Source organism: Protopterus annectens, chromosome 15.part0 (assembly GCF_019279795.1).
Source record: "Protopterus annectens isolate FY-2018-M chromosome 15.part0, PAN1.0, whole genome shotgun sequence".
Lineage (NCBI taxonomy): Eukaryota > Metazoa > Chordata > Ceratodontiformes > Protopteridae > Protopterus > Protopterus annectens.
The window spans coordinates 587,975,874-587,988,412 of NC_056749.1; the positions used below are offsets into that span (position 1 = coordinate 587,975,874).

Genomic DNA, 12,539 nt, shown 5'->3' on the forward strand with positions numbered 1-12,539 from the left:
TTAGAAACATCAAAGTCCTTTGCTGTACTCCAAAATAAAAATCTTCTCCATTTATCTGCGTAAACTTTCCTTGTACTAGGCCTTCTGGCCTCCAAAATAACATCCAAAACTTGTTGTGGAAGCTGAGACCCTCCAGGGTTTAAAACAGAATATGCCGGGCTGTTAGATGTAGAGAGTGAAGTTTGACATTGAGTAAATGACTGTTCTCCTGAGACAGCAGGTGAGGAATCGAAGGCAAAGGCCATGGAGGCTCCCGTACCATACTTCTCAGTAATGGGTACCAGTGCTGTCGAGGCCACTCCGGAGCTATTAAAATCATGGTTGGCTTGTCCTGTCTGACCTTCAGGAGTACCTTTGGGAGGAGAGGCAGAGGTGGAAAGGCATACACGTGAAGATTGCTCCAATTGAATGAGAGAGCATCCACTTTCCAAGCTGTGGGATGAAACCTTTTTGTGCAAAACTTTGGCAGCTGGTAATTTAGTGGAGAAGCGAACAGATCTATGTCTGGAGTTCCCCATAACACTGTCAATTTCTGAAATACATGAGGATCCAATTTCCACTCGTGGGGATCCATAATTTGTCTGCTCAACACATCTGTTAAGGAGTTCTGTGCTCCTGGCAGAAACCTTGCCTGAAGATTTAGCTGTAAACTGAGAGCAGTCTCCCACAAAATCATTGCTTGTCTGCATAGAGGATATGAATGCGTCCCCCCTTGCTTGTTGATGTACCACATGACAGTTGTGTTGTCTGTTTGAATCAACACCTGCCCTGGAAGAAGTAAATCCTTGAAAGCTATCAATGCAAATTGGACTGCTAACATCTCCTTCAAGTTGATATGTAAATGTTGAAGTCTGGCAGGCCACGTGTCTTGTACCCATTTTCCATTTAGATGAGCTCCCCAAGCTTTGTCTGAGGCATCTGTCGTTAGAATCTGACTCGCCTCTGGTCGGGTCACAGAGAGTCCCTTGTTTAGGTGACATTCCTGAGCCCACCACAAAAATTCCTTTTGAATGCAAGGTATTATCTGAATGACAGTGTCCATATCTTGGCAGTGCTGCGTCCATACATTTTTGAGATACCTTCCTCATATGCAGTTTGGCATTGGGAAGTACCAGAATACAAGATGCCATGAACCCCAAGGCTTGAAGGACTGTCCTTGCAGTCAGCCTGGACTGACGAGACAATTGGTGGAAGTAAAGAGAAAGATTCTTTTGTTTGTCCGGGGTCAAAAAGGCCATCTGGGATGCTGTATTCAGTCTCACACCCAGAAAGCACATGTCCTGAGAGGGTACTAGACTGGACTTTATTTCGTTCACAGAATACCCCAGGCATCTTAACACTGCCATCACATACTGTAAATGATGAAGAAGTTCGTCCTTTCCTTGGGCCAGAATCAGGCAATCGTCCAAATAAGGATAGATTTGTATTCCTCTTAGCCTGAAGAAAGCTACCACTGGAGCCACAACCTTCGTGAACACTCTGGGCGCAGTAGATAAGCCAAAGGGCAATGCAGAGAACTGATAATGAAAAGTCCCAGCCAAAACGCAGATACTTCCTGCAACTGAGCCTGATAGGAACATGAAGGTAAGCCTCCTTGAGATCCAGAGTCACCATCCAGTGATCTTTGCCCAGCAGAGGTAAAAGCTGTTGTAACGTCAACATTTTGAACTTGGGAATGTCCAGATATGTGTTGAGGATAGATAAATCCAAAATTGGTCTCCACGTGTTCCCTTTCTTTGGTACTAGAAACAGCCGAGAATAAAATCCTAGGCCCACTTCTGGCAGAGGGACCGGTTGTATGGCCCCTATTTGAAGTAGTAGAGAAATTTGTTTGTGAGCCTCTAGTCTTTGCTGAGGAGGAACGTCTGGCATGCCTTTGAAAGGAGGCAAGGTATGGAAATAAAACTTGTAACCTCGGTGTATGATATCCAATACCCATTTGTCTTGGGTAATCAAAATCCAATTTTCCTTGAAGAGTGCCAACCTTCCTCCCAAAGGTGCTGCCAGGCAAGAAGGATCTGGCAGCTGAAAAAGTAGGTCATTGGGCCTGTTTACGAAAGGACTGGCCCCTGCCCTCACCGAAGATTGTGCAGGTGAACTCCCTGTTCTAGGTCTGAAAGAACTCTGAGCTCTGCCCCTACCACGTCTAGATCTACCCCTAGACTGAGAATCATAAGAAGGATACGTCCACCCCTTAGCAGGCCAATTCCTACTAAACTTGGAGGCTGAACTTGCAAAAAATCTTTAACAGCCTGCATAGACTTAGCCTTGTCTTCCATTTTCTTCAAGACTGACTCCACAGGTGAACCAAACAACACATCAGAATGCAAAGGAGCATCCAAAATCCTTGTCTTAACATGGTCAGATAAATTCTGATCCTTCAGCCAGGCGTGCCTGCGAAGAACTGAACCAGTGGCAGCCACCCTAGACGAGGCCTGCACAGCATCAAAACCACATTGTAATGAATGCTTACCCACCTGTTCAGAGACATGCACCAAATCTTGTAATTCTTTACACTCAATGCCTTCCGCCAGAGCATCCACCTTAGACTTCAATTGAGAAAGAAGAAAGTTTTGATATTTCAACATATGAAACTGGCAATTCAAAGCCCTCATAGCTAAGGTAGAAGATGTATAGACCTTCTTTCCCCATCTATCCAAAGCTCTGGCCTCTTTATCTAGAGGAACCGGATTTTTTACAACAGAGGCCTTGACACCCTTAGGTCCCTGACTAATAGTTTCTGGGTCCGCCCTAGGACTCTTATAAAGATATTTATGAGCCTCAGGCACCCTGTAATACCTATCCGGTTTAACAGGCAGGAGGCAGAGAATCAGGATTAAGTGAAGCCTCTGAAAACACATCTTCCACAACATCCAGAACAGGGGTATAGCCAAGGGCCTATGTTGAGGTAAAAGCAAAAATTCCTAAGCCTTTTCCGAGAATCAGAGAAGTCCTGACCTTCCCACTTAAAATGTTCCCTCATAGAATGAAGTGTCTCTGAAAAGAAAAATCCTCTGGAGGAGAAGCAGAAGGAGTGGAATCATCTGCATCAGAATCAGAATAAGGAGAGTACTCCTGCAAGTCTTCAGCCGAAGACTCTGAAACATCGAAGCCTGCTCAAAACTTCCCAACTCTGGCTCCACCCTAGGCCTCTTATCAGGAGGGGCAAAGAACCACTAATCAGAGTAATCAAATCTTCTGCCATTTTAAGCATGTGCTTCTTAGGCACAGACCCTGCTGAACTAGGAGTGACACCAACAGAAGCTAAACCTGGCCTGCCTCTGGGAGAAGCCTTGGAAACAGAAGGAGAGGGCTTAACCACCCTAGGAAGGGAGGGAGTACAGTAACCTGAGAAGCCCCTTCAGCCTGACCTGCCTCTTGAGAGGCCACATCCTGCAAAATCAAAGTCTCCCCCTGAGACTCCAGAGAAGTCTCCGCCGGAACCACCGGTTCCACTGAAGCCTCTAAAGAAACGGCGTCCTTGAAGGACCACTCATCTTGCCTGTGTTTAACGGTTTAGTCTTTGCGCTTCAGAGAAGCGGCGCGGAGAGTCCGACGGCATATTATAATTGCACCGCTTCAAGACCAGCCTAGCACAATCTAACCTTCGGCAATAGTGCGCTTATTGAACCTAGCACAAAAGCGACACCCGACAACGTCGTGCTCAGGCCCCAAACAAGGAATGCACAAAGAATGATAATCCCTATGCGGTATCTGTTTCCCACAAGAAATACAGTTATTCACTTTTTCTGACATCCGGTAATACACTGAGGCAAGAAAAACCAAAATATTCCCAACGGGTACTTAGCCAACTTGGATTCGGTCTGAAACTCCGAACTCGAAAAATTTCAGAACGCCGAATGGCACTTGCAACGCTGCTTCTGCATCGGACCATGCGGCAAAAAAGACTGAGGATATGACGTCGGTCATGCGGCTTTTGTACCCTGACGTCCTGATGTCAGTTTTAAGCGCCTTGACCGACGTCAGCCTAATACTTTGGTATTCGGGCCGACCGAGGACAGCGGACTACCCATATGTAAGGACTGCAGCAATGTGAGATGAAGAACATCCTGGTAGTGCTGGGGTGCTCTCTGTATACCCTGTTCAAACAAGTTTTAACCAAGAGTTAATAGTTTTAGTTTGTGAAAAACTGATCAAGACTAACTCAAAACAGAGCTCTCTAAAATATGTTACACAAAGATGCCCCCTTTCGTGGTAGATGTCACGAACATAGTTTCTTTTTAGAAACCAGAATGATCTTCCAAGCTATCACTGTAGCAGACCAGGTGCTTCTCAGTTTGGAAAAGCTGGGTGTGTATTTGCGTATCTCATATCATCTAATACTGTGGAATCCTTGCTAACTCACCACTGGGACTCAGAGTTCGCAAAACAAAGAAAAGCACGGTCTGAAAAAGCATTTCCTTACCCACTTGACATATCCTCTCTCCTCATTATATTTAGCTTTCCTGGGTATTGGGAAAGGACCAGGCAACCTGATTTTTTTCTCAGTAATTTCTATTTAGTTTTGAATAATGTGTGCACACATTCACAGCCCAACTTTACTTGTGCTCACCTCCAATGTTATTGCTTGCTTACACTATTAAGCAATTACCTTAAACAAATTAAACTATACTGTTATTAAGTATTGATTAGTTAGAAATAATGAGTTTTATTGATTAGTTAGAAAGAATGACTTTTATTCATACTTAATTCTACTGTTATTTACAGTTAAAATGCTTTGTACTGGAGACCATCTCCTGGGATCAGAGTTGTAGAGAGGTTCTGCCCCAAACTATCTTGGAAACATCACACAAACTGAGCAGCAACAATGCACACCTGCTGCATCATGGTTTTGCCACATTTTACTTAAGCCCCACACTAATGCTACCTTGCCCTGGAGGCCTAACACAGGCACCAACTCCCACAGTGGGATCTGCTTAAAGCGGTCCATGTATAATCTAGGATTTCTTTAAAAATTAAACCTACAAATTAACCTACTTAATTTTAATAGCACATTAAAAACTTATATGAATATAGACTGGTAACTCTCCATCCTACTGTGCTTACATAAACATGAAACAGGAATTTATGACAAATCAAAAAACGAAGTTGAACAAACAAGCAAAATGAAAATATTTTGATGACTTACGGTAAATGTGGTCACATCTTTGGTGTTGTAATTTATGCCAAGCAGGGTCACTAATGTGGAAGTGTCTGATGAGACAATCCTAAATGGTGTTTTTTCGGGCAGAAGCACCTGTGACTCTGGCACTTTTTCTGGTTGTGTCACCTTCACTCCACGTGGCTTATCAACATCGTCCTGTCTATTTAAGGTACGTAGAGAAGAGCTCCGCCGAAGATTGGTAGAGTATGCATCTGTGGTGGGAGTACGGGTCAAAGAAGGACTACGTGTCCGCAAAGTGAATGCAGAAAACTGATCCTTAATTTGCTCAATCTTGCTTGCGATATGTTTGAGGTCATTTTGGCTCACTGATTTTGACCTGGTCAAAGTTGTTTTACAGGAAAAAGGTGCCTGATGATCTTCAGCTTCTAATGCTACCTGGCCTGGAGGCCTGACACAGGCACCAATTCCCACAGAGTGATCTGCTTTAAGTGGCCCATGTTTGTCCCTAGTCCTGTTAGACTTTAAGCTCCGTCCGGTGTCAAGTTTACGTCCATATGCATCCAAAGGTCCAGGACCAGGGGGTAATGGGCGGGGCACAGTGGTTGAAAGGCATCCATTAGATCCATGGTTTGTTCCTCTGCCAGGCACACTGGACTGCCTATCTTTACTGGATGACCTTATCTTGGGTTTAACTTTTTGTGTCAGTTGAGCCTGTGTTGTCAAAGATGTGTAGACTTTCTCATGAGACACTATGGCTGCAGATGCTTGAGGTATTCTGGCAGCAGATGCCTGAGGCATTGTAAAGGCATAGAAGAGGGAGCCCTATACAGAAAAAAATAATAGATTACACAACTGTATTTTAATCTGCCATACAACTGCACACTTCCATCTCTTAAAATACCTTGTCTGCAAATTTAAGAAACTCTTTGTTCCCCAATTTAGCTTTATAGAACCAAATTTAGGATTACTGAACCCTCCCTGCTTCAGTTGTTAGGATTCCTTTCTTGCTCATTTCCATTTGTGGGTGGCAAGTGCAAGTGGCATCTGCATGATGATTCAAGCCCTAGTTACAAATTCCACTTAATACTTGTTACACAAAAGTAATGACAATTTCACCTTTTCAGCTACTATCCCGGCTTGTTTTATTTCCTCCAGGAAACCTACTCAAGAGGTGACCTTTTGATATGCAACCTCAATCCCAACTCTTAGCATTAATGTTTAACCACTCTGTGAACAAGTTGAGCAGAATGAATCAATGTGTCTGCACTTAAGTGTTACTCAGAAAATTGCACAATTACAATTAAAGAAGACTCTCCAAGACTACATTACCTGATGAACAATAAATGGTTATCACTTTTTTTTACCTTAACCAGTATAGTAAGGTGCAGAGTAACTATGCAGGAATTTACATGAATGACTTGTCAAAATGCAGAAGTTTGTCAACATCATACTAGGGTTCTGGCTTGGAAACCCTGAGTTAATACAGGCTCTCAAAAATGTATCACTTGTGTGCATAGTCAGTCAGTACATTGATGCTCAAAATGTGTAATCATTGTTTAAAGTATTTACTACCATTCAGTCCATGAAGAAAAAAAAATATGCAAACATACACATACACACACGCACATTATTTATACATAGTGGAAGGACAGCATGGATTATGCTCAGATACCCAGAAAAAGCCAAATCAGTTAATTGCTTCTACAGAGCGAGACCCGATCTTGACAAAGTTAAGCACCTCCTGCTTCAGTTAAGATTGGGTATCATGCTGGGCAGTTAAACCTGTCAGTATAAACCAGCAAATGACAGCAGCAGAATAAAAACAGATGTGTTTCTGCTATGTCTGTGCCAGTAATGTGTTCCTGACTTTTTCTAACTTAACAGAATCCTAACTGCACTTGCCAAGTGCTTTACAGCTTTGTAAGCTGGCGAAACACTTATGTTTTTCCATACAACTGTTAGTAAATGGACCAGATAAAGCTCCATGCACTACAAAAAAATTATGATCTGGTCTCCAATCATTACCCTGCACCTCTCAAGCTTCACTCTCAAACTGAATTTCTTGGCATCCATGTCTTGAGCACACACAAGCCGGTTATGATCAGTGATCTGCTTATAACCCTTTACATTGCACACATGTCTGCGTGTATTTTCTCATTTCATAACTTGAGTAGAGCACTGATCCAACAAAGCTTTTTCAGACTCAGCCCAGGAGCACTACCTGGATAACGAAGTTACTCAGTGACATACAATGGGAATGAAATCTGGGACTATGGGATGCAGCTCCTTAACAGCTCATAGGTTTTATCCTGTGTGCTACTAGGCAGTAATAAAGTTAATCAAATATGAATGTTTGCAGGGAAAAAAAAAAACAGTCTGCTCAACATCTACTGATAAGTAAAAAAAACTCTTATTGCCTACCCCATACGAAGTGCCTTACTCATATAACACTAAACATTTACATAGTATTTCTACAATATACTAAAAATGAATATATTCCCATAACATGTCTGAATGTATACATATGTGAACGCATACAGAGATGCATATCTATATATATATATATATATATATATATATATATATATATATATATATATAGACTACACACACACACACACACACACACACACACACACACACACACACACACACACACACACACACACACACACACACACACACACACACACACACGTGTTAAAAAGACATTGGTTATCTGAACTGTAGAGCTTAAATGGCACACTTCTGAACTGACATTTCCTTTCAGGCCATGTGCAATAATACAGGGCTCCCACTTCTAACTCAGTATAAAAGATAAATGTTCAGATCCTGAAATTTGCTATATACAGCAAAGCAATGCATAGACACAAAAGCTTTCAAGCATTTGGGTTTTAATTAAATAGTTTTATGTGCATGTCGCATGTCTGCAATGGGGAGAGAAAAAGGTAGGCAGTTTTAACATTTAGTGCTATACTGCTACCAACGCCTGACAAAGAGATTAATCGGTGGCTTACCTACAGCATTACGTATACCCACTAAATTTACAAACCGTGCCCTCTAAACTACTTTCTGATAACTATTGAAGATTGAGAGAGTCAAAATTTCATAAACAGTGTATAAGCAGCATTTCTCACAGGTACTCGCTCTCCGCTGCTGTGGCGACCCCTGACGGGAGCAGCCGAAAGAAGAAGACGACACACACTCTGCACACACTCTCACTCTCTTGTAGCATTTCTCACAGGTACTCGCTCTCCGCGTGCACTCTCTCTCGCATTTCTCACAGGTACTCGCTCTCTGCGCGCACACACTCTTGCATTTCTCACTGGTACTCACTCTCCATGCGCACACACACACACTTCGCTCGCAATCGCAGACACTTCGCACACATGTCGCACACGCGCACCACACACTTCACACACGCGCTCCACACACACTTCACACTTTTTGCAGCTCTTAACAATAAAAAGCTTTACGGAATAAAAATAAAAATTAATCCATTTCGAAACCCAGCACATCCTCTGGAAAAATTACTAGAACAAAAACAAGAGGGTTCGAGATTTGGTGACAATGGCTTAGAAAGATTCCAATGAAAAGCATATAGAAAAATGACAATTCTTATTAAGTTACTTAGGCTTCCTGTTACATAATCTAAAAACAAAAAAAGGAAATCATTTAGCACAAAAGAAGTTATGTACTCAACATAACGTTCGATGTATGTAGTCCATCTCGCCTCACATTCTTACCCGTGGGTTCAGAGCCGAATGTCAGCTCCGACTCGGCCATACTTTAGCTCGAAGTCTTTCAATTGGCTGGGCTAAGATGGTATCCCATGCTGCACTGCTCTCTATCCCCAGATCTAGTTTGCTGCGAGCACCAGCACTCACTCTCCATGCACACCACCACCTAAGGAAGGAAGAACAAACCAAGAATGAAGGGAAATCTGAAACCAGGCCTAACCTACAGATCCTCCAGGACGGGGGAAGGTGGGGGGTTAAGTAAGAATGTGAGGCGAGATGGACTACATACATCGAACGTTATGGTGAGTACATAACTTCTTGATGTTATGTAGTCCAATCTCACTTACATTCTTACCCATGGGACAGCGTCCCCAGCACCTGAATCCTGGGAGGCTCAGTGGAAAATACTCATGAGCACTGTGCAACCAAAGGAAGACCTGCCTCTAGATACCACATCTAACTTGTAATGAGTAACAAAGGTGTGAGGAGATGCCCAAGTAGCCACAGCACAAATACCATCCATAGACAATCTGGCCTGAAAAGCTGTAGATGTAGATACAGACCGGGTAGACTGAGCCTTCACTCAGAACGGTAAATCTCTTCCCCCTGAAGTATAAATGAAAGAAATACAACTGGAAATCCACCTGGACAACGTGACTTTGGAAACAGGAGACCCAATTCTGTTCTCCGAAAATGAAACAACTGATCAGATTTGCTGAGGTCCTTCGTTCTATGCAAATAAAATCGCAATTGTCTGTGCACATCCAACTGATGAAATTTGAATTCTGCCTTGTTCGAGAACTGAGGAAAAAACACTGGCAATTGAATGGACTGGTTAAGGTTACTAACTGACGCTACTTTGAGAAAAAAGGAAGGATTTGGTCGGAGAGAAACCCTGTCTTTATAAAAAATCAAATAAGGTGGTTTAACTGATAAAGCTTTAAGATCCGAAACACACCTGGCTGACGTGACTGCTACCAAAGACAGTCTTCCAAGTTAAGAATTTTAAATCACAAGTGGCTGCAGGCTCAAAGGAGGGTGAAGTAAGACCCTGTAGAACAAAGTTTAAGTCCCAAGGCATAACAGGTTCAGAGACAGGAGGACGAAGCAACAAAGTGCCTTTCAGGAAAGCCTTACAGAGTCTATGTGCCATTAGACTAGGTTAATCTGCGACGTGAAAAGTAGAAATCGCCGCCAACTGGACTTTAATGGTTGCGGCAGCTGATCCCTGGTTGAAAAGCATGGAAAGAACTCCAACACTGACGAGATTGGAGCTGTGTAAGGGTCAATCTGTTTGGCAAGTGCCCAGATGGAAAATCTCTTCCATTTTCTGTAATAAATCTTCCTGGTCGAAAGCATACGAGAGGAAGATAGAATATGAACCACATCCGGCGAAAAATGGTGAAGCCTAACTAATGACGGAAGTGGAGTAGCCAAGCTGTCAACCAGAGGGTCCGAAGAGAAGGATGGAACTGCCCTGACATGTGAGTCAGTAAGTCTGGCTGTGGATCCAGAATCCAAGGAGCGTCCATGAGATAGGGATGGAGAAAGGGGAACCAAATTTGACGAGGCCAGTGTGGAGCAATCACAATAATTTTGCTTCCCAAGGATTGCGCTTTCTGAATAACCTTTGACAGCAAAGAAACCAGAGGGAAGGCATATAGTAGACCGGAGGGCCAATCGTGGACTACAGCGTCCCTGGGTGACTCCCTCTGAGCAGGGATAAGGGTGAAGTAGCTGCTGCATTTGGCACTGAGGGGGCTGGCAAAAAGGTCACAGCAAGGCTGACCCCACCTGCAGAAAATCTGCTCTGCAACTTGACAGTTCAGGGACCACTCATGAGGCATCAGAATAGCTTCTGCTTAGTCCGTCTGCGATCACACTGGACTTTCCCCAGAATGTGCGTTGGGAAGACATTGCCCACTGCCACACTCAAATGGCCTCTCTGCAAAGGGGATAAGACTTGGTTCCTCCCTGTTTGTTCAGATACCATACCACCGACATGTTGTCTGAGTGGATTGCAATAGTCCCAAGAGGAAGAAAGATCTGAAGTGCTTGCAACTCTAGTAGCACAGCTCATCTCCAGGACACTGATATGCAGATGCATCTCGTGCTCTTGCCACGTGCCTTGGACTGTCCTGCCTAGATAATGCACCCCCCCCACCCCATCTGAGAGGCATCCGTGGTCACCGTGGCAACCGGAGGCAAAAGAACAAAGGGTTTTCCCACACTGAGGTTATCGGTGTGAAGCCACCAACTGAGATCCTGTTTGCACCTGTCTGTGAGTAGAATAGGGTGAGAAAGTGGAAGACGCTGAAGAGCCCACTGGGCGAAGAGTAGCCACTGAAGGAGCCTCATATGTAACCTTGCCAGGGGGACTAACAATCGTAGCAGCCATCGTCCCCAACAATTGGAGGACCAATCTTGCCTTCATTCTTCTCAGAGGGAGCAAGGCATAAATCTGCTGTTGTAAGACCGATTCTTTCCTGTGGTAGAAACGCCCGCATGAGCACGGTGTCTAATTCGGCGTCTATAAAGGTGACACGCTGCGAGGGCAACAAAGCAGATTTTTCCCAGTTCAAGGTGATGCCCAACTGTTGACATAGGTTGATAGTAGCGTCTCTGGTCTGAAGTAGCAGATGCCTGGTGGTGGCAGTAAGGAGCCAGTTGTCCAGGTATGGAAACACTTGGAATCACTGACGTCTCAAGTGAGCAGTCACCACTGCAATGCATTTGGTAAACACTCTGGGGGCTGTGGGGAGACTAAAGAGCAGGGCTCGAAACTGAAAGTGACTGGCTCCCAGCCAGAAGCGTAGGTGACTTCTGGATGCCCTGTCCATCTTTATGTGGTAGTAAGCATCCTTGAGGTTGATGGAGCACATCCACACTTCTTTTCCCAACAATGGGAGAATAGATTGCAACGTGACCATTCGGAACTTGGACTTTTGCACATGGGTGTTCAATCGGCCGAGATCCAAAATGCGTCTCAGGTCCCCTGTCCTTTTCGGCACCAAAAAGAATCTGGAGTAAGTCCCTAATCTGATCTGTTCTGAGGGGACATGTTGGACGGCTCCTTTTTCTATCAGCTTTGAAACCTCTGAAGCTGTGGAATCCCTCTGACTCGGTGGAACATCCGGGATTTTCTTGACAGGAGGGGGAGTTGACGAGAAGGGAATGATGTATCCTCCAGAAATTATTCGTAGAACCCATTCGTCCTGGGTGATACCTTGCCAGGCCTCCGGGTATAGTGAGATGCGACCCCCGACTGGCTCCGGAAATGCACAGTCGGGCCTCCCGTCAGGAGCAGTGGTAGGGAGAACCACGAAAGGAATCACTGTCTCCAAAGTTACGAGGGCCTCCTCTGCCCCTAGGGCAGCATCTACCTGAATAACCACCCCTTCCCCTGCCTCTGGAAGGGGACTCACCTTGTGCATCGGGAAAAAACCTCTGATTTCTTCAACCACCTTTCCCCACCCCTCTGGGCCTTGGGATAAGGCCTAGAGGGAAGGGAAAAATGGACTCCTATGGCAGACAGAGTTTTTCCCTCTTGCTCGCACCTAGTGAGAGTGTCTTTCACCTTGGTTCTGAACAAAGAGGAACCATCAAACGGGATGTCGGTGAATGCAGACTTGAAGGCCTCCGCGAAATGACAAAGGCGCATCCAGGCATGTCTC

The 12,539-nt window shown here is 44.4% G+C and overlaps 1 protein-coding gene across 1 annotated transcript in view; it reads right to left on the bottom strand.

The window, feature by feature from the left end:
* USP21 (ubiquitin specific peptidase 21) overlaps positions 1–5,949 on the bottom strand; it is a 612,045-nt gene extending 606,096 nt beyond the window's left edge. Inside the window, exon 1 of the mRNA XM_044057408.1 lies at positions 5,150–5,949. Within this exon, the coding sequence (XP_043913343.1) occupies positions 5,150–5,923 (774 nt within the window). The 5' untranslated portion in view covers positions 5,924–5,949. The remainder of the gene's footprint in view (positions 1–5,149) is intronic.
* Between the last annotated feature and the right edge of the window lie 6,590 nt (positions 5,950–12,539).